Raw genomic sequence first — 23,165 nt, forward strand, 5'->3', positions numbered from 1 at the left:
GCATTACGGAGAATCTCCGTTGCATTTTTAAAGCTGTCTCGCTATGTTAAACCCATTTAACATAGCGAGACAGTTTTGAAAAAAGCAACGTAGAAAGCAAGATCTCCGTTGCTTTTTACAAACTGTATCGCTATGTTAAAGGAATTTAACATAGCGAGACAGTGTGAAGCAAACGTAGATCTTGCGTTCTCCGTTGCTGTAAAAAAAGAGATATAGTAATGGAAAAAGTCCGGGCGACCGGACCTTCTTCCATTACTATAACTCTGATTTACAACGTGCATGCTGACCAATCAGCGTGCACTTTTCTGAATATTAATGGGGGGTTGTTGTATAATGATAGTTACAGAACTATAGGTTGTATAAAAGATTTATATAGTCTAAGAAATCAGAAGTGAAGTCATTGTTTTGTAGTTAAATTAGCCCAAACTTGAGTATAGAGCAACAATATGGAAACCTTATAAGAAAACGAGCATGAATAAACTGGAAAGAGTGCAGTGGAAATGTACCAAGTGCATCCATGGATGTCAAAATTTAAGTTATTTATGAAAGGCTAAAATATCTGAACTTGTATAGTGTCTCTTGTAGATATCTAAGAAGAGATCTTATTCAGGTATATAGGGCATTTAGAGACACCTACCTCTGGGAATGTTTGAAGTTATCAAAAAGTAGTAGAGAATCATCGGACAACCTATGTAGAAGATTATGTAGGAATGAGAAGTATACTAAGTGGTTCTCTGAGAGAGCATCCGATGCATGAAACAGAGTACCAAATTACATTAAAGCAAGTACTAGTTTAGATATTTTTAAGAACAGCCTGGACACTTATTATGGGAGTAAGTATATTGGCAGGCTAGAAGGGCATTAATGCCCATGCTTGAAATATTTGTGTGTATGTATAGTTCGGCTGTGTAAGTAAATTTGCCATAACAGTAGATACTCAAATGATCACCATTGCAGCAGCTTCCTCCTTCCATCCCCCAGTTTTTTGGGTGTGTTTTTATGCCTGGGTGTGGACATTTATTTTTTTTCTTGCTCCTAGAATTGTGCTTTCAGCCTCCCTCTCTCTTTTGGCAGGAAAGCTCTGAAGGGCTTGGTAGTCAAGCTTGTCTTTTAGTCGACTCATGTTCAAGCTGCCAGACAGATGTTTTTCGTGTTTCACTTCGTGTTTCACTGTTGCAGTCATCACACTTGGATTATCCTGTCAGGGGTAGCCCTCAGTCGGCCCGAGTACCAGAGGCTTAGTATTTCTGCATTGGTTGCTGTTGCTTCAGGACTGACGTTAGGTCGTCAGTGGTATAAAAACAGGCAGCCAATGCCATTACGTCAGTCTTTCTTGCAGAGGAGACCAAAGCAGAAGCAGTTTGCATGAGTTCTGGTCAGCCGCTACCCGAGTTTTCATTTCCGAATGTGAAGCTGAAGTCTTCTAAATCTAAGTACCCCATTGGGGATCCTTTTTTCTTGCTCTAACCAATGTCAGAAAAAGTTAACAGTTGTCTCGCCTGTGAAAAGCAAATACCACATCAAGATTTCCATTTTTACTGCATCACCTGTTTAGGCCCAGACCGAGATGTACCTCGCTGCCAGTTTTGTGCTTTGTTCAATTCCCAAACTATTCATCCTTGGGCCCTTATTGTAGCTAAACACTTTCGCTCTCTGTATTCTGAAATGGCTTCAGTAAGCCATCTGACTACCGATTTTCCGAAAAAACATAAGTATAAAGACATGGACAGACCGCACAGGTCCAAAACTGCCGACGACTCTTCCTTTAAGCTAGTCGCCAGTTCACTGGTACTCACTGAGGTGCTTTTGCAGCCCCTGATGCCCACTTCGATGGATTTGCAGGCCACTACCGAGACCCATTCAGAGTCCAGTATGCCGCAAAACTCTTCTTTGACTATGCAACCTGCAGATGTCCCTACCTTGGATGGGTCTGGAGCCTATCTGACAGGCTACTTCTCTCAAATGACCCCCAAAACCCAGCTATCCGCAAGGAAAATCCTCCTGCATTCTACTAATTCCATATGCCAGCCTGCATAAGAGGAAACTTCAGTGGTACTTAAAAAGTCTTTGGTGCCAACATTCTCAGGACCTGGAAACTATCATACCAATGGTATCTTGTCTAAGAAAATAATTCCTTTGGTGAGCAGCAGCATGCAACCACAACAAGGAACTTTCCTTTACACAACCCCACGCCTCCCAGACCCTAACCACAGATGTATCAGACTATGCCTGGGGTGCACATCTGTATGACAGGTGCATTCAGGGCCACTGGAGCCCAAATCAAATTCATCTGCACATCAACCAAAAAGAGATACTAGCTGTTCAGCATGCTGTGATAGCTTTCAGATCCCTACTCTCTCCGTGGCCCTCTACTAATCAAAACCGACAACACCACAGTGATGTTGTACATCAACAGGCAGGGAGAACCCACTCTGCAGGCTAGCCATGACCCTGTGGAATATGGTCTCAGCCATGCATATTCACCTGCAAGCTCAATTCCTGTCAGTCAACCAAAACTCTGGCAGACAACTTAAGCAGAAATCTCCTAGACCCACACAAGTGGCAATTAAACCACAACATCTTCAGCATTGTGACCCAGAAATGGGGTACCCCATAGGTGGACCTATTTGCTTCCCCCTACAACCACCAGATCAGCAAATTCTGCACCAGGGAACCTCACAGCAAGGCCTGGAAAGTGGATGTCCTATCCTTCAATTGGGCAAACCTCTCAATCTGTGCATTTCTCCCACTATCTCTTCTTATAATAGTATTACTCAAGATAAGGGAGGAAAGACCAAGGGCAATCCTGATTGCCCCAGACTGGCCATGCCAACACTGGTACCCACTACTGCACAGTCTGTCATCGTTGCCTCCATGACACCTTCCCCAGATCCCAAATCTCCTGACTCAGCAGGAGGGACACTTCTTGCATCCGCAGTTGCAGACCCTGAACCTTGCAGCCTGGCTTATTCCTTGACTTCTCCTCCAGTGGCCAGCCTAAGCAAGGAGGTACTGGATGTCATACGTGAAGCCAAATGACCCAGTACAAGAAAATCCTATGCTGACAAGTGGAAAAGGTATTGTTCCTGGAGCCACACTAAAGGAGCGGATCCAGAACAGCCCTCCTTACCTCTCATCCTGGATTACCTAGCAGACATACTTCACAGGGGCCTATCCTTCTCTTCCATTAAGATCCATGCCTCTGCCATATCTGCTCATTACAGCATGGAGCCACCTCTCTTGTCACACCCTCTCATCAAGCAGTTACTGAGAGGGGCTAACAACTTAAGGCCACCACGAAGAGCCCCTACTCCTGCCTGGGACCTTAAGTTTGTGTTGGAAAAGCTCAAAGTACCCCCCTTTGATCTCCAGCATCAGCAGAGTTAAAATTCCTCTTTTGAAAAACAGCCTTGTTTCTGGACATCACTTCAGCTAGAAGAGTGTCTGAGCTGCAGTCAGTTATGGCTGTGGAACTGTCAGGACTAACCCAACTTTCATGCCTAAAGTGGTGTCCAGTGTGGCTCTCAACCAGTCTATTTGCCCACCTTTTTCCCTAATCCTCAAAATTTGGGGAAAGGGTCATGCACTCTTTAGATGTGCACAGATAGCTCAGAGTCTTCCTTGATAGGACTAAGCCCTTTAGGAAATCTGACCAGTTACTAGTCAGCTTTGCACCAGGGGCAGAGGGCAAGGCCATATCAAAACAAACCATCTCCAAATGGATAGCACACACTGTATCCATTTCTGTAACAAACACCATGGGAAACAACCCCTTCAGGGGGAAAGAACGCATTCCACTAGGGCAACTTCAACCTCTACAGCCTTGCTCAGAGGAATCCCTACCAGGGACATTTTGGAAGCTGCAACTTGGAGTTCCGTTCATACCTTCATCAAGCATTACCACCTGCCTATCTTTTCCAAATCCAGGGCGGGCTTTGCAACAGCAGTCCTGCAGAGCATACTAGCCAGCATCAACTCTTCTTGACTGCCTCCACCCATTCTTCAGCATTGGGAATCAACCCAAGTGTGATGACTGCAACAGTGAAACACGAAGAACATAGTACAGTTGTGTACACTTAACATAAATGTAGATGTTCGAGTGTATTCATTGTTGCAGTCCTGGTTTCCCACCCTCCAGCCCCCTTATCTCTCTCTCCCTCACTCCTTACAGGGCTGTTGGTATTTACTTTTTACTGGTGTTGTTTTTCCATTATAACCTACCTCCCTATTTGGGGGCTCTTGACATTTGGGGCAAGAAAAACTGATGTAATGGCTTCGGCTGCTTGTTTTTATACCACGGACAACCTGACGTCAGTCCTGAAGCGACAGCAACCGACGCAAGAAATACATAGCCTCTGGTATTCGGGCTACCCCTGGCAGGATAACCCAAGTGTGATGACTGCAACAGTGAATACACTCGAACATCTACATTTATGGTAAGTGTACACAACTGTACTTTTTAGTGGGTGGAAGGTGCCTTGAATCTTTGGAAGCTAGTTGGCTGTTATATCCTTGACACACTATAATCCATTTAGCTAAGGCTACTGCAGTAGTTATCATTTCAGTATCTACTGTTATAGTAAGTTTACTTAAACAAATGTACTTTACCTTGTCTAAATGGCTATTTGACTGGATTGCATTTCGTTACATTTATTAATAATTCTAACAACAAACCTTTGTTATCCAAACCCAGAATGTATTCTTCAATTTCTGTTGCTGTTTATACTGCATTTTTAACTTTTCCACTGATGATAATTGTGCTATGGTGACTTGGGCTATGCTGTAGACATTTGTAAAAATTACAAACTGGATGTGGTTTATAGGTCCAGGTACTCGTTTGGAGCTGCTACCTTCAAGGGTGTCCTGTCTTCATTCCACCCAGGTGCATGTAGCCGGGGATTCTTCCCCACAAATTGAAGTTGACAGATAATGTAATGTAAGATATGTAAACAGTGTACTTAACATAACACTGGCTCTTCATTATCCTTAGACATTCTAGACTTATTCTGAATCCCGTCTCCCATACCTCTTTCCTCTTTTTTATGAGTTAGGTAGCAAACTTGATTTGAGGAGGGCAGGTACATTATGAAGGCAGGGAAGGAGCTAAAGTGTTTTAGACCATGCAGAAGTTAAAGTACTGCTCTAATAGCCGTGCTGTGATATTTTACCTTTTTTGTATGTGTGCTTTAGACAGGAAAGTAGCACTGCTTTGCACAGTAGAAGTGGACATAGGGAAAGGAAAAATATCAGAACTGAACTGTAATATTTTATTTGCACTTTATGATGACATGGAAGCAAGATATAGCATTTTAAAATGATTCTACACTAGTAAAAAGCTTTCTGTTAATATGCCTAAACAGACAGGGGAACACAAAGCATTATAGTACAATTCTGTTATTAGAAACTCTATATTCTTATATCCAATTGTTTGTGTATGGGGGGTACGATCAAAGAACAGGAAACATTTGGTGCACTTGTAATGAATGTTATTCAATATCAGTTGATGATGAGAAAGCTAGATACAACATTTTAAACTGATTCCAGTTAGCAACATTTAGCATTCTGTTGAATTTTAAAAATAAAATAATAATAAATACATACACAGATACAAGAATAAATAATTGGAAGGAAGGAACTGAGACTGTTAGCAAGGAAGAAAATATCAGTAGCTATGATTTCAAGTTCATGTTTGAAGGCACACCTTATCAGTACTACTAGTAAAGTTAATATTAATAAATACATTGTTGTAAGTCTTGTGCAGGGAGAGATCTGTTTGCTTATTAAAGATGAAGACTTTTATGAAATCCTTATTATTTCTTGCTTATCAGCTCTCTGCTTCTATTGTGTTATCTTTTATTCCACTATGACACCTCTTTCTATCAGAGGATAATGTCTTCTTAAGCAGCTGAGGATGGAGAAGAGACTTACTAGAAAGAGCTTGAGGGTAGATGTCACAAATTTTTATCAGAGCCATGATGATGCAAAGTGTGGCACTGTTTGGTATTGCAAAAAAAAATCTGATGTGCCAGTTTTTTAACATCTGCATTGAAGATGAGTTTTTTTGTAAGAATTTGCTTTAGGAGACATTGTACATCCAGCTTTGTAGTGAGTAGCTCACATAACCTTCATTTCATCTGCATAATTGTAGTAATTTGTTAATGTACAGTTGTGAAAGAATTCAGGTGTGGTAACTGAAGAAATTTTGTTGGTCGCAGCTGCTGTTTGCAATTTAGGGTTGGGAGGGCGGCCTAATGGTTAAGGTGTTTGCCTTACAAACACAAGGTGCAAGGTTTGAGTCTCACAAGGGGTAATGGCTAGGCTTAAAATGGCCCACAAGGGCAGTTAGTCTAGTACTAATCTATGAACCTATGTTTCTTTAAGCTACACAGCCACCTCCTTTTACTAGCTAACTGTATGTAAAGTAATTTACATTCAGTTTAGTTCCTTACTTGGGTCAGATCAAGAAAAACACAGTAAAAACAAAAAAAAAGAGATGAGTTAACAAATGAGCATGACTTTAAAAACACTGTCAAAAGTAAAGTATTTGCTAATGATGAGTAATTGTATTTCACGTGCATCTTTGTGCCCTCCTTGTATCCTCTGTGATTAGAAGCTGCAGTTGTGCTCCACTGCTCTTGTTTTATTTCTAATATTTTATTCTTCCAATCTCTCTACAGTATCGTGTGGAGTCGATGATGCTGCGCATCGCTAAACCTATGAATTACCTTCCAGTGACTCCCAGTGTAATGCAACGTGCCAAGATGAGAGCTGCACAGTGTATCCCACTAGTAATGGAGCCAGAATCCCGTTTCTACAGCAACTCTGTTGTAGTGCTGGATTTTCAGTCATTGTACCCTTCTATCATAATAGCATATAATTACTGTTTTTCCACTTGTCTGGGTCACGTTGAAGACATAGGAAAGTAAGTTTCTTTTATTTTTATAAATATCCAGAAGAGCTATTAGATTTGTTTAATTAGCAATTACCTTGTACTTTTCTTTTTTCCCCTTTGGTAGTAACAAATTCATAAAGTCATTCTACTAAAGGTGTTTTATGCTGATGATTTTTACAAGATTTGCTGTCATATTATGGTTCGCATTTAGTTGTTCCGGTTTAAAGATTTTCCCTGCAAGAGTGAATTTTAAGAACATACTTTTTATGAATAATTGTACAGTTAATCAGAAACCTTTAACTCTGTTACCTCACTGATGGGTCTTGCATCATATTGCTAGTTATTGTAGCTCTGTATGGAATTAAAAGAATCACAATTTTTGTTTGAAGGGCTGATTGTATTGTTCTTGTCACATTGCAATAAGCTGCTTGTTTCTTGATCTTGAAATATTGTATTGTCTACTCAGACAGGCCAGAACACGCACATTGTACCTGTACCACCACCATCTGTCAAAAATATGTAGATTCATTTCTTGTCTGTGTGTTCAGTAATGTTAGGGTGTAATTGGCTCATGCATGTTCTGGTCCTTCTATCCAAATGTTCAGGGTATCCAGTTTGCTAGTAATTATTTTAAAATTGTTTTGGTTTAAACATTTTATTAATACCTTCAGATTGATTTTTTTTTCAAGGAATGAACTGGTATTGATTTAGTTAGCAGACTTTAAAATCCACTAGTCAGTCTGACCTTCATAGTGCAGCAAATATGGTACATGCTGATGTCCTTTTATCAAATGTTGGTGTTATATAGTAAAAATGGTAGCATTTTTTTCTCATTCTCCTTTTTTGATGCTGCCTGTGAAGATTTTTATCAAGATGTTGTCCCAGCATCGGCAGATATTGTTGACTGTAACATGAGTGCTGTAAGCAGCTCTCTTTCCCCTTTATCTTGTCATTTCTTCCTTAAGTTTTCCAATCCTTGTAATTGCTATGCTGGTCATCTTTTTAATTATCTTCCTTTGTGATTCAGTATATGACAGTGCTCTGTGAATTAGGTAGTCATTATTGGAGTAATCTCTATTTAATTGGATGAAGTTTTTTCACGCTCAGTCATAATCAGTTCAAAAGCATTGAAGTCAACTTTTGAAGAATGTCTCAGTTTTCATTGTGATTTTTTTTGTAGTGTGGCTGTTTTGTATTTCTGGTCTTACTAGTGTTCAGTGGGTTTTGAAGGACTGGAGATGAGGCACTCAGGAGATTTTTGTGAATTTCAGTTTGAGTACATTATTATTGTCAGCAGCAGCATGCTTTGTATGGGATGCTGCAACAATTTTTCATTCCCCTTATGTTCATCTTTTCTCTTGGGTTGTATCACTGTGGCATTACCATATTTTAGGGGGAGCGGAGGGGGTGTATGGGAGGGAATGTTATTATGGCATAGATATCTCATCAGCTGTTCTTCTATCTATAGAGCAGTCTGTATTTCATGTGAGCTTTTGAATAATATTCAAAGAAACAAGAACAGCATGTAGGTAAACCAGGCAGGATACAAAATGCAAAACAATAGTAAAAAAATTCAAAGCCTGGAAACATTGAGGTAAATGCAGCGTTTATTCCAAACAGGAGAAAAATCACAAAGGTTTTGGGATCAGTCCTCCTTCAGTGTGTAAAAAATAAATCAAATGCCTCCCTTTAAATAGTAAGTTCAAGCCATAAACCTAATCACATGACACAGTTGTATTAAGCACGTCAGTTTAAAGACACATATACAAATAAAATGTTACTGAAAGTCAGTATAGCCATAAAATAAGTAAAATATTTAACTAAAATCCATCCGCACAAGATGTTATTTCAAAGTTAACAGTCTTCTTTTTAAAATAAGTTTAATGCTTACTGCTGTATTTAAACCTGGAAAACAATCAGCTTCTAAAAGTGTGATCCATGAGTATTCCTATACATGTTCATCGTGTTACCCTGCTGCAGTCATCACACTTGGGTTATCCTGTCGTCAGGCGGTCCCGCAGTCGGCCGGAATTCCAAAGTCTTGGTCCGGCGTCGGTTGCTGTCGCTTCTTCCCTGACGTCAGTGCGCCAGGGCCGTTTTCTCCGGTCTTTCTTGCTGCGCGGTGCCCGAAGCAGAAGCACTTCGCAAGTGCTGGTCGGCCAACTCCTGAGATTTTCGAAGTCGAATTTCAGATCCAAAGTCTTTAATAAAGCTAAGTACCCCATTGGGGAAACTTTTCTTGCCTCAGACCGATGTCAGAAAAAGTTAACAATTGCATTTCTTGTGGGAAGCAAATACCTCATAAGGATTTTCACTCTTACTGCATACCTTGCCTTGGCCCAGACCACGACGTCACTGGTTGTCGTTTTTGTGCTAGGTTTAATAAGCGTACTATAAAAAGACGCTTTGATTTCGCACGACACTACTTCGGTAGAAAATTTAACTACACAATGCCGTCGGAGCAACTGACTACCAGCGTGCACAAAAAACGCAAGGATAAGGACAGGCAGCCTAGGCCCAAACCAGACTCTGAGGCCTCGGCTGGACCAGTCTCCGGTTCACCCGTCTTCAGTGAGGCTCCGACGCAGCCCGTGACTACCGCAGATTTGGAACCCGAGACCGCTTCGGATCCTTTGGTGGAGAGCGCTAGGCCGACGCAGCCATTTTGTTCAGCCCCTACCGACGACTCTGCAGAAAGAGATGTCAGTGCTGCAGAAACACCTTCGGTTTCTGAAGGCGTCTTCAGACCGACGACGCTCACCATAAAAACGTATCCTAAGCTTAAGACTCCTATTAAACCTAAAAAAGACTGCACTTCTGTCTCCTGTTCATGGCCCCATGCCTAAAAAACAGATGCTTAAAATGGCTGAAGATTTGATTTCTTTAATCAGGGGTTCCCAACCCCCACCCGACAAAAGGCCTAGACAAGAGGAAGATTTTGCCTCCTCTGATCAAGTGTTTATTTCCTCAGGCTCCTCTGAGGACCAGGATTACTCCTTCTCCCCTTATGAAGATTCTGATGCTGAGGATTCTATTCCCTCAGCTTCTCCTCCTGAAGACTACTCCTTTGGGGAAACTTTACACACTATGAGGGAACATTTTCACTGGGAAGGTCAGGACTACTCTGACTCAAAGAAAAGACTCGGAGAGTTTCTTTTACTCCCCCAGCACAGACCACTTGCTATTCCCCCAGTTTCAGACATTGTGGATGATGTTTACTTAGAATCTAGTTTGAACCCAGATTCTCTGCCTCCTGCTCCAGCCAAGCCAGACAGATACTATAGAGTGCCTGATTCCCACAAATTCCTTTATAAAAGCCCTGTTGCTGATCCAGAGACTATTTCCCAGGGTCCCAAAGGGGCTAAGGCTTCTATGGCAAAAACTCCTGTACCCTCTGAAAGGGACTCCAGAGCACTAGACAGGTGGGGGAAAAAGGTTTACACCTCAGCCACTCTAGCTATGAGAGCACTAAATTGCCAATTTCACATGCTGAAATATCAGCTATTTCTCATGTCTCAGCTAAAACAAAAAATTAGCACACTCTCCCTCAACAGTCTGAATTGAAAGAAATGCAGGATCTGTTGCATGCAGCTGAACAGGTGGGCAAACATACTTTACAATGTGGTTTTGATTCTTTGGAGGCTTCCTGCAGAGCAGCTGTCACTGGGTCTGTTATACGTAGACATGCTTGGTTAAAGGAACAAACTCTGCCTGATCATGTTAAAGCAAAGCTTCTAGATACTCCCTTAACAGCAGGATGTTCTATTTGGCGTTAAGGCAGAAGTCGTCTTAAAGAAAATGGAGGATAAGGCAAAATCTATGCAGACAGTCAAAGATTTTCTACAGGTACAGCCCCCTCGCTTCAGCAGAAATTGGCCAACTAAAAATTGGTCCTTTCCAGCTACTGACAGACCACAGAGGGGTAAATAGAAACACAGAAGGGAGGAGAAGACAGGCCCCAATCTAAAAGAAGACAAACTCAATGACTTGCACCTCATCTGGCCAAGCAATACTCTCTTGACAGCTCCCTTGGGAGGAAAACTCGCACTTTTTTCAGACAACTGGCACATTGTCACAAAGGACAAATGGGTCCTAGACATAATTTCACGAGGATACAGATTCCATTTCCAAGAAAAAGATGTTGGTAAGTCAGCTCCAAGGGCTAGGCACATGCAGGTACAAAAGTTCAGGTAACTGTAGGTTATAGTCCAATCCAATGTACTTAATACCAGAAGTTATAAAAACACTGCTTTATTCACCAAGCCAAAATAAAAGTAAAACGCTGCACCAGCGTTTTTCATTCTGATAAATATCAGAACTTCTTCAGACAACCAACAACACTAGTTCAAAGCATTTTAAAACAAAGCACTAGGTTAAGACAGATGTCAGTAATTACATTAATTGCTGTATCCCTTGTGTTTAAAGCGATACACTCAAATAACTTCTTTTATGTAATACTGAACCAGAAGTTTTTTAAAAGACTGACCAAAATTCTCACTTAAAAGATTTTACATTAAAAACATGAAAAGAAGTCACTGTTATAATATTATCATATCATATCTAAATTCTTCTACTTGCATCTATACTTTAAAACTACACACAAGTACTACTAAAAAGTCATATATAATAAAACCTTAAACTATGCTAATACTAGTAAGTATTGCTAAGTACTGCTTACTTACAAAGCTGCGTTTTGGTTCTAGTTACACCTTCAAGGGCATTCAATGACATACACAAACAACAAAAAGAAAATGAACTATCTCAGTAAACTTTTTATCTTTAAAATACATGAAATTGAGCAACACTCATTTAACCCTGGGTCTCTGTTTGCAGCTAAACGAAGCTGCCACGCTAATTCTTTCTTTTCTAGTTCCAGTTTTAAAAATTGGTCATTCACAAAGCTAAAATCCACTAAGTCTTTCACAATTTGGTCTATGACCATGAACGAAAATACATGGTCTGGGTACCTGGCACAGTGTCTTGCCAGAGCATTATCGTTTTTACCCTTGCTGATTGCGTATAAATGTTCGTACATTCTGTCACGCAAACGTCTCTTCGTCTTTCCTATGTAAAATGATGGGCACTGCCCACACTGTGCCAGATATACAATGGCCTTAGAGTCACATGTATATGATCCCCTAACAGAGTATGTCGTTGTTCAAATAGTAAATTGATCCGAGGTCATTAAATACTTACAATATTTACAAGCACCACATTTTCTCGTCCCATTTCTATTTTGTTTTTTTGGTACCTTCATTTCAAGTACTCTTTTCATATTAATACCTCTTTTGAATATTATTATGGGGTTAAAGTTCAAAATATTGGCAACATTCCTGTCTAATGTTAAATAACTCCAATATTTTCTAACTACTTTACCTATTTCAGGTGCCTCTGGACAATATGTAAATTTAAAAGCTGTCGCAAAATTCCTTTCTATCTCGGTGCTATTAGAACTAGTTTGATCCATGTTTCCTATACCATCGGTCACTGTGTTGTTGTTATTAAGACCTGTGTCAGTGGCCAGGTCTAGTGTTATAGTCCCTAGGTCACTTCCCAAAATAGGTTTATATATCCCTTTGTCCCTTTTATCCTTTACTTCCTGGAAAATTGTATTTAGGAAGGAAGCAGGATAACCTCTCCTTATAAACATAAGGTATAGCAGGTCACATTCTTCTTCAAAGTCATCTTTCAAGGTCACCATTCTTGCCACTCTCACCAGTTGTCCCTTCACAACAGCTTTCTTTTGGTGAAGGGGGTGCATACTGGTGAAGTGGAAAAACTGTTGGAATATGTAGCTTTTCTATGTATTTTGGCTGAAAAGTGACCCTATTTTACTCAACTCCACATCCAAGAAATTAATGATATTTTCTTGAAAATTCCAGGTGAACTTTAAAAGGTAGTTGTAGAATTAAAGAAGCTAACAAGAAGATCCGCTTCTTTTGGTCTCCTTTAAAGAGAATGAAAATATCATCCAAAAATCTTTTGTAACTAATAATCTGGTGGGCCAAGTGGCTATTGAAAACATAGTTATTTTCCCAATACGCTAAAACCAAGTTCGCAAAACTTGATCCCACTGGTGACCCCATCGCCACACCTACTTGTTGGACAAATAACTTGTTTTCAAATGCCACAAAATTATTCTTTAAAATAATGTCAAGAAGTTGTTCTACCAAGTTACATTCATTATCGTTAGCCCCTTTAGCCCTGATATGTTCCACTACCCATTCTACCCCCAGATCATGTGGAATACAAGAATATAGGTCACTGACATCCACAGTTAAGAAATTTACTGTGTTATCAAAAGTCATGGCTTGCATACTCTGTAAAAATGACCACGAGTCCTTTAAAATTTGTTTTTCTAAGGACACAAAATTCTTCAAAATCTTGTCCACAAACTTGGCACAGGGATACGTGATTAATTGGCGTGCGTCAACCAATGCTCTAAAAGGGGGGTTCATTACATTTTTATGCAATTTTGGGATCCCAAAGATTTTAGGGATCCGTGGTGCCAACATGGTTAAATAACTGTGTTGTTCTGAGGTAAGACAACCATCCATAAACAAGTCACTAATAAACATATTAATCCTATTATAAGCCTGATTTAGTTCATTTCTGCTCACTAATGCATAGGTGCTACTTTCCAACAATGTCATCATGATGTTAGAGTAGTCTTCGTTGTACAATACCACTAAACCTCCACCTTTATCTGGTTTCATAAGCCTAAGTGGTAAATTCCTAAGCATAGTAAGAAGGGCTTTTTCCTCTTCAGAGATGTTAGGCTTAAATCTGGTTTTGGATGAATCCTTCAGAACATTTCTAAACTCATTTTCACAAAAATATTCAAACATACTTATTGTGCTGTTCTGGGGGGGGTTAAAGGAACTAGCTATTCTCAGTTCATTGTTACTGTATGATGAGTTACCAAACAAAATATTCAAGTTCAGTTTGCGAATGAATAACTTAAAGTCAATTAAAAGTTCAGCAATGTCACATTTTTTTGATGGAACAAATGTGAGACCCTTGGCAAATAATTCCACCAATACTTGATCAATACAGCACTCAGTGAAATTGTAAACAGAAAAATCACCTTCATTATTATATAATGTTTCAAACAGTTTTAGCTCAGGTATTTGCTGTTGCTCCGTGTGTTGTATCTCCGTTTGGCTCCCTGAGCTGGATGCACTTTCCAGTTGCCCCCCTCCCCCTCTGTAGTTTTTTTGAAAATCCTTGTTTTGCCTTTGATTGTTGTTATCAATACCAACAGGTTGGTTAAAGCCATCCGTTCCCTCCTCAAAGATGTCATCATCATCAATAATATGTCTAGCATCAAGTCCAGGACCTGTGTTCAAGTCAACTGAAAAGTTATTAACTGGTACATTTCTTCTTTGATCCTTATAAACGTTATGGTCTACAACATTTTTATGGTTACGTAAACCTTTCTGTGCCACAGGTGGTTTGGGGAAAGCCGTCCCTTCCCCATATGCTTTCAAGTCCCTGTTAAGCTTTTTTATTTTATTATCTTTTAATTTAATCATTTGTTGAGCAATGCTAGAAAAAGTTCTATCAAACTCAAACTGGTATCTATTAAAGTCTGAGTCAGCTTTAATGTCTTGTTCCAATGCTTGCACCTCCTTTGTAATCAAGTCAAGGGAAAGCTGGTAATGTTTAACCATGCAATGCAAAATTTCTAAGCCTTGTTTATTGTAAATACTAATAAGTTCATTATAAAAATCTGAGCCATATTCCAACCCCGTAGGGTAAGAATAATGCCTCAAACCCTTGGGTACAATTTTTTCTTTAATACATTTATTAAAATAGATCAAAACTGTACGCTACCTCCCTTTGAACCAGCTTTCTCTGCAGATCTACAGTTTCTATCATGGAAGACTGCCCTGCTGCTAGCAATAACTTCAGCTAGAAGAGTCTCAGAGCTGCAGGCACTAATGGCAGTGGAACCTTTCCTCATTTTCCATCAAGACAGAGTTTCTCTACGAACTAATCCTTCCTTCATGCCTAAGGTGGTTTCCAGTGTGGCTCTAAATCAAACCATACACTTACCCACCTTCTTCCCAAATCCACAGAACAAAGGAGAAAGACTCCTGCATTCCTTGGACATTCACAGGCAACTTCGTTACCACTTGGATAAAACTAAGGTTTTCAGAAAATCTGACCAGCTCTTTGTATCCTATGCAACAGCTTCACAAGGGAAGGCTATATCAAAACAAACCATTTCCAAATGAATAGGACATTGCACTCGTTTTTGCTATACCCATCATGGAAAACCAGTTCCTGCTACCATTAGGCCCCACTCTACCAGGGCAACAGCTACATCTACAGCCTTCCTCAGGGGGGTTCCAACCAAGGATATTTTGGAAGCTGCAACTTGGAGTTCAGTACACACCTTTACCAAACACTACCACTTACCACTTTACTCTAAGACTAGAGCTGGCTTTGCCACTGCAGTTCTGCAGGGCCTTCTAGCCTCCTCTAACCCTCTATGAATCCTCCACCCATCCTTAGCTTTGGGTTTCTACCCAAGTGTGATGACTGCAGCAGGGTAACACGATGAACATAGTAGAGTTTTGTACCTACCGTAAATGTAGATGTTCGGGTGTTCACCCTGCTGCAGTTCAGGTTACCCCCCCCCCATCCCCTCTGATCTAACTGGCTAAATCTCTACTCAACCTTCCTGATGTATTTGCTTATAGCTAGAGGGATTTTGTGTTTGTGCTAAAACTTCATAAATTGGTAGTTATTACTGACCACCTTTTTGGGAGCACCTGACATCTGGGGCAAGAAAAACGGAAGAAAATGGCGTCGGATGCATTATATATACCCCTGGCGCACTAACGTCAGGGAAGAAATGACAGCAACCGACGCCGGACCAAGACTTTGGAATTCCGGCCGACTGCGGGACAGCCTGATGACAGGATAACCCAAGTGTGATGACTGCAGCAGGGTGAACACTCGAACACCTACATTTATGGTAGGTACAAAACTGTACTTTCTAACTCATTGTTAAGCCCCCCCCCCTTTTTTTTCTTCTGTCTGAGGTCAATCACTCTAAAGTTAAATGTATGTGTACTTACTTTCTCCCTCATATGCTTGCCCAAAGCATTAGTTGCTACCTCTCTACGTATTTCAGATTTGTGTTCAATAATTCTGTCCTTTAACCTTCTTGTGCATTTCCCTGCGTAGAATGCTTGACACACCTTACAGCATGAATACAAAAATTGGCCAGCACAAGGTGAGAGAGAATAGTTTATTACAGAAACATACCGGTTTTGGCTAAACGCCTTCTTCAGTGTTGTTACATTCACAATAATAATCCACTTTTTAAATGTTAGTTGCACCAATCACTACATTGAAATAATTAATAATTTATAACATTTAAAAAGATACATGATGTAAATCCCAAATATGAATACTTCAAATACTGTTCTAAATCAGTCACATATATAACTATAAACAAATATATATATTTATATATATATATATATATATATATATATATATATCAAATGTTGTAATTCAATGTAAATACAAAATATTTATATTTAGAATATTTATTCCAATCAGATAAAAGTAGAGCAGCCAGTTGAAATAGCCTAGATGTAATATAGCATTCTAGATATTCATTCTCAACTACATTAGTTATTTGTACCAATTCAAACAAAACTCATGTACGACTTAAATTTAAAGAGATACCATAAACAACAAAGTCTGGTTGAGAATAGAACAACGAAAAAGTAGCAATTCAAATATGATTCTCGGCTCCACAAAGTCTGCTCTTCACTTTTTCCCTTAGAACTGATCTAGTTCTCATAATAAACACCCAGCCTGGCACTTGCTCACTAAAGCAATTATATAAGTCAGCACTAAAAAATTAAAAGCACTACACCCTCACAAACTCCCCTTGAGTACCTTGTTCCCCATTGGCCCTTTTTTTCAATTATAAAGGAATTCCCAGTACTATTCTAGTATGTCCAGAGGTCAGTTGTCAATCTCCTCTCCAGTCCAGCTGGTGAATCTGGGAATCTTGAGGCAATGTTACAACTGCCTCATGTACACAGACAACCCTCTCCTCCTCCCAACAAATTCCAACACGTGAGAGATGCAACCATATAACCAAACTGCAGGCTAAGCTCTCTCGACTCAGTACTGGCGTAACCAGTCAGGAGGAGAAGGAAACCACACTCACTACAATTCCAGTCTCACATAGACCTACCACGACAGCAAACCAAACACATAATCACACAAAAACATACTCAGAGGCTCTAAATAAAAATCTGCCTAAGCAGCAGAGACCTCCAAAGCAGACACCCAAGCAACCGCTACCCCAAAACAAAACACATGCAACACATAGTTCACAAAGCCAGTGTGCCGAACAGTCACAGCCCTTAAGGCTAAACAACACACCTGATACACTTGTAATAGGTGACTCTATCGTCAGGCACACTGACGTCCCGCTCACCAGGCTGAACAAGGAGAAGGTCACGGTGAGCTGCCTGTCGGGCGCTAGGATCCGCCACATAACACAAGCACTCAGGTCACTCCAAGGCAAGTACAAATATGACTCAGTCATTGTCCATTCTGATGTGAATGACCTGAGACGTACCTGGACTACATGAAAAGAGACATAGAGGAGCTCTCTGAGCATGTAGCCCAGACCCTGACCTTGAGTAGCATCTTACCCTCACCAAGAATGATGCCACAATATGAAGACAAGATGATCAAGTTCAACAATTGGCTTAAGTATTGGTGTCATTCAAAGGGGATCCAATGCCTGTCAGCCTGGGATGACACGCTCGACAAGCCACGATGCTTCACTAGGGACAGCTTGCACCTGTCGCCCCTGGGCTTTCGGATATTTGCAAAGGCTCTTACCACCACCATAGTGCCTTTTTTAGGCAAGGCTCAAAGACAAACCCACCTCCATAGGTATCACAAGGGATAAGAAACTAAGAGTAATGCTACTCAACACCAGAAGTCTAAACCTCAAGATGCATGCACTCGAAACTCTCCTTAGCATGGAGAACATCGATATCTGTGATGTAACAGAAACCTGGTTCAAGGCTCCCGAGAGCACCCCAGCACTACCAGGTTATACCTCATACCATGCTTTTCATCCCCAAAACTTGGACCGAACCACAAAAGGAGGGGAAGTATCAATATTCGTCAAAGATACCCACACCTCCAGGTTGGTGGCACAGCACGAAGCATCAGAGACTATCCATGTGCAACTAACAGTGGGTAAAACTGCCTTCCAGTTTATAGCCTGCTACAGACCACCCTCTCAAACCCAGGAACCCCACTCGGCCTTCCTGAGAACACTGGAAAATATAAAGGTCTCTCCAAACACCATTATATTGGGCGACTTCAACTACCCAAACATAGATTGGGAGCATTACTCTAGCTCCAACACCCTAGCCCAAAGGTTCCTAGAATTTATAAACTCAAATGCTATGGAACAACCTGTTACCACTCCCACAAGAAGGGAAAGCATACTGGACATGATCATCACCAACATGGGGGGCTCTATGCTCCAGACCATAAGTGTATCCCTCACTGGTAAGATCAGACCATAAACTAATCTCACTGGATATTCACATCCTGACCCCACCCCCTACCCAGAAAACCACAGTGAAAAACTTCTCTAAAGCAAATTTCACACTCCTCAAAACCGAGGTGGAATCCTTCAAAGCCCCCGGGCCTGTGGAAAATACGGCCCAGACCGCAGAATCCTTTATAAACACATTCTGTGAACACCTTCAGGAATGCATGGATCATGCAATCCCAAATAAAACCAAGACTCAATCCTCCAAAGGCAGGCGTCCTGTCTGGTGGACCCCAGCCATAAACAAACTATACAATAGAAGGAGGAAGCTACTACATGATAGAGCAAAATCCCAAAAAGGGAAGGCATCTCTGATCAGTATTAGCAAAAAACTATGGGCACTCATAAAATCGTCTAAAGCCAGCTTCGAGAGAAAAATTGCACAGTACACTAAGGATAATCACAAGGCTTTCTTTAGTTATGTTAGGAACCTGGGTGGGAATTCCCAGATATGCTCAGAATTAGTCCAAAATGACAAAATACACTGAACCCACAGACATTGCCAACATCCTAGCTGACAGGTTCAGCAAACTCCCACCAAAAGGGCAAATATATATCCCAGCAGAGTGCTGCCCCCCTGACATCTCAGATGCTCAGGTAAGAGCCGCCCTCTCCAAAGCAAAAAACACAGCATCAATGGGACCAGATGGTGTCCCGGGCTGCATCCTACATGAACTCCAAGAAGAACTAAACCCAGACATACAACTACTGTTCAATCTCAGCCTTACTACAGGATATGTACCCAAAGAGTGGCGTACAGCAACAGTGGTCCCTCTCCACAAAGGTGGTGCCACAACGGATCCTGGAAACTATCGCCCCATAAGCCTGAGTAGCTTGGTCTGCAAAGCTATTGAAAGGATCATCATGGACCTCATAAATAAAGATATTGGGGACCTACAGACACTGGATCCTACCCAGTTCGGCTAGAGATCCTGCCTCTTAAACCTGGTCGATTTCTTTGAAACAGTCACCAAGGCCATTGACGAGGGGAAGGTGGTCCACACAGCCTACTTGGACCTCACAAAAGCCTTCGATACACTACCCCACTCGGGCATTATAGATAAGCTCACCAGCTTAAATATAAACCCCTATGTTACTAGATGGGTTGCAAACTGGTTCAAGGACAGAACCCACATGGTTAGAATTGCTGGAGCCATGTCAGACTCCAAACCAGTTACAAGTGGCGTCCCACAAGGTTCAGTCCTGGGACCTCTCTTGTTTGGTATATAGTTCTCGGAGGTACAGGCCAACACAGAAGGACTGTGGCTGACCAAGTTCGCAGATGACTGCAAACTAGGTGCCATAATCGACTCTCCAGCCGACACAAGCATCCTACAAAAGGGCCTCATAGAAACAGACAACTGATGCCAGAGCCATGGCCTCAAGCTAAACGCCAAAAAGTGTATAGTCATCCCCTTTGGCAAAAACAAAGTGCCCACAAATTGCCACATAGGTGGTAATCCATTAAGTACAGAAGTAATTAGGGACCCAAGTTGATAGCAATCTCTCATTTGACAACCACGTGGCCAAAGTGGTTAGAAAAACATTTTATATAGCCCACCTAATCATGAAGGGATTCACGTCTAGATCAGGGGAGGTCATCGTGCCTCTTTACTCATCCCTCATCAGGCCCATAATTGAGTACAATGCCCCTTTTGGGATGTACCTTACCAGATAGCTGCAGCAACTGGAAAGACCCCAAAAGTACCTCACCAAGAGGATCAAAGGGCTCAAACAGATGCCATATGCTGCCCGGTTAAAGAAACTCCAGCTCTACTCAGTGACATACCGCCTGCTCAGAGGCGATCTGTGCCTGACGTATAAAGCCATGTCCAACCCGGAATTAATGGACATGCTGCACCTCAGAAAATGCAAATCCCATCGAGCTACGCACTCGAGAGACTTGAACCTCAGCACTGAAATAAATAGGACATGCTGGAGGGACAGATTCATAACCCAGAGGCTCCCTTCACTCTAGAATAAAATCCCAGTCCAGGTTAGGCAGAGTCCCTCACTGACTCTCTTCAAGAGGAATCTTGATGAGTGGATGGGAGATAGTAGGTTTACCCCAGGTATCACTTCTGTGTCACTGTTAGACAGAGGCACAGTATACTAACCTTGAAAAAGGGCATAGCAAAATTAATTTAAAATGGGTGGCGAATGCCAAACACACTGTGGCTAGGCTTATAAATGCCCTAGGGCAGATAGCCTAGTATGAACCTATGAACCTATATCTGTATACAGATGAACCAAAATAAAATTTATAGGGAGATGAGTAATAGACACAGGATTAAAGATGCTTATTTAAACCAGGTGAAAAAATACCACTAAGTTTAATAATCCATGTATGTTACTTTGTATTTAGTATACTATGCCAACCAACTTTCATATTCCTGCTCCCCATAATTCTGCCAGTAATAGTAAATTTAAAATAAGCTGTTGGATGCTGAATATAGAGTGCTTATATAAAGCATTTTCAAGATTTTTATTTCTAGTGGCACTCATATGTTCAGAAATCCACAATTTAAGTGGACGAGATATTTTGCCGACATAAAAGGCCAAACATGTGCAAGCTGCAAGATGTATAATCCAGTCCAAACTACAATTACCCAGTACATTAATATGAAAGATTGTTGGCGTATTCCTACTGGTAAACTCCTTAGTTTTATTGACATGTCTACAAAAAGAGCAATGGCCACAAAGAATGCAGCCCAAAGGGCCCCTACTTTAAGGGTGCCTTGTAATTTGACCAATCTAAAGCTGTATTTATAATGATTCAAGATACCCCCTAATGTTACTCCTCTCCTAAAGGAAACATGGCACCTGCCCCCCACTATACTTGAAAAACTTTCATCAGCCATAAGAATGTTTCAGTGTTTATGAATCAAGTTAACAAATTGTTTGGTGTTACACGCATATGTCGTAACAAGCCTAATAACATTATTATTACTATTGTGTTGTTGATATTGTAATACATTTGTCCTGTCCTGCATACGTGCTGATGTACTGGCCTACATGACTTGATGTCGATTATACCCTCTGTTACAAAACCTATTAACAAGGTCAAGACTTTGACTTTCTAAGGTCTGGATATTAGAGCAAGTACGACGTATCCTAAAAAAAAAATTGAAATTTCGGAATATTGCGTACAATATGTTTAGGATGGCAACTTGAAGCAAGTAACAGGTTGTTGGAACTAAACTGTTTCCTATGAACATCACTGGACAGTGTTCCATCATCCAAGCAAGTTACTTGGACATCCAAGAAAGAAATGGATTTGATATCAAAGTGGATTGTAAATTCAATACTCCACTTATTTTTGTTTAGATATTCAGTGAATTCTAGGAGATAGCTAGTGTCAGCTCGCCAAACCAACCAACAATTGTCAAGATATCTTCGCCAAATATCAATTTCATCCAAAAATAGGTTGTGGTCCCAATCATAAATCATTTGTTGTTCAAAATAGCCCACAAATAAATCAGCATAGATTGGTGCAAAAGATGCACTCATCGCAGTACCCTTTAGCTGTAGATAACATTTGTCATCAAATAGAAAGCATTCTTGGTTAATACATGTTCAGCTAAACATATTAAGAAAGTATTAAATCCAGGGCTTTATAAAGAAATTTTGTCCAACCAGTACTGTAAAGCAGTTAAACCAGCCCAATGGAGTAGACTGGTATATAATGATTTGACATCAACCGTACAAATTTTACAACCTGTTTCTAGTTGGGAGTCAGAAATTTTGTTTAAAAATTGGGTAGTATCTTGAATTCTAGCTCTAACACCCTGAATATACACAATGGCAGCGGTATTGCAAGTTGCAAAACACCTGAAAGTATATTTCTTCTTTGTGTAGGGATGTATAGATTCTCAACTTCTATTTGTATCATCACAGCATATGCAATTATAAAAAGGAAATGTGCCCTGTTTTCTACTTAGGTTTAACTTTTTATTATTTTTAAAGTCCTTATAGCATAATCTTTGTTTCAAATTTGGACAGGTGCTATATGAAAACATGGGGGCTTTTCCAACTATTCTGATTATCTCAGGCATGTTTTTAAGAATACCCCAATTGTTTCTAAAAATATTCGTAACACCCTCTGATCTACGATTATATGTCGTGACATAGCGTATATTATTATTATTTTTAATAGAATTATGACCAGAATTAACATGGCTAGTATTACTAGAAAAGTGTGGTCTTGCTTTGCCTGTTCTTTTCATAGTAACTTCATCTGCAGTACGTATTAGTATGGAGTTGTTATAACCACAGCATTCAAAATATGTGGTCATTCTATCCAGTTCCAATTTAAAATTGGCCTCATCCGTGTTTAGTCAACCAGCTCTTAACATTTGTCCATTGACTACACCCTTAAAAGTAAGTGTGGCATGCATACTATTCCTGTGGACATATCGGTTGGAGTGCATCTCTTTTCTGTGTATCGAAGTATTAATACATTCAGTACATTTAGACTAACATCCAGATAATTGATAGTATCCACAGAAAACTGAGCTGTAAATTTCAGAAAGTTAGTGGTTCTGTATATACTTTTAGTTCAGCATCATTACCAGCCCACAGGGAAAATATGTCATCCACAAAGCGTTTAAAAATAATATTTTGTCATAAAAGGATGCAGTTCGCTATAAACAAATT

General features: G+C 40.4%; 1 protein-coding gene across 1 annotated transcript in view; it reads left to right on the forward strand.

The window, feature by feature from the left end:
- The window catches only part of REV3L (REV3 like, DNA directed polymerase zeta catalytic subunit), a 2,860,434-nt gene that overhangs the window by 2,172,718 nt on the left and 664,551 nt on the right, over positions 1-23,165 (forward strand). Inside the window, exon 23 of the mRNA XM_044062729.1 lies at positions 6,678-6,922. Coding sequence (XP_043918664.1) covers positions 6,678-6,922 — 245 coding nt within the window. The remainder of the gene's footprint in view (positions 1-6,677; positions 6,923-23,165) is intronic.

The sequence above is a fragment of the Protopterus annectens genome, chromosome 2.part1, assembly GCF_019279795.1.
Source record: "Protopterus annectens isolate FY-2018-M chromosome 2.part1, PAN1.0, whole genome shotgun sequence".
NCBI classification, from domain to species: domain Eukaryota; kingdom Metazoa; phylum Chordata; order Ceratodontiformes; family Protopteridae; genus Protopterus; species Protopterus annectens.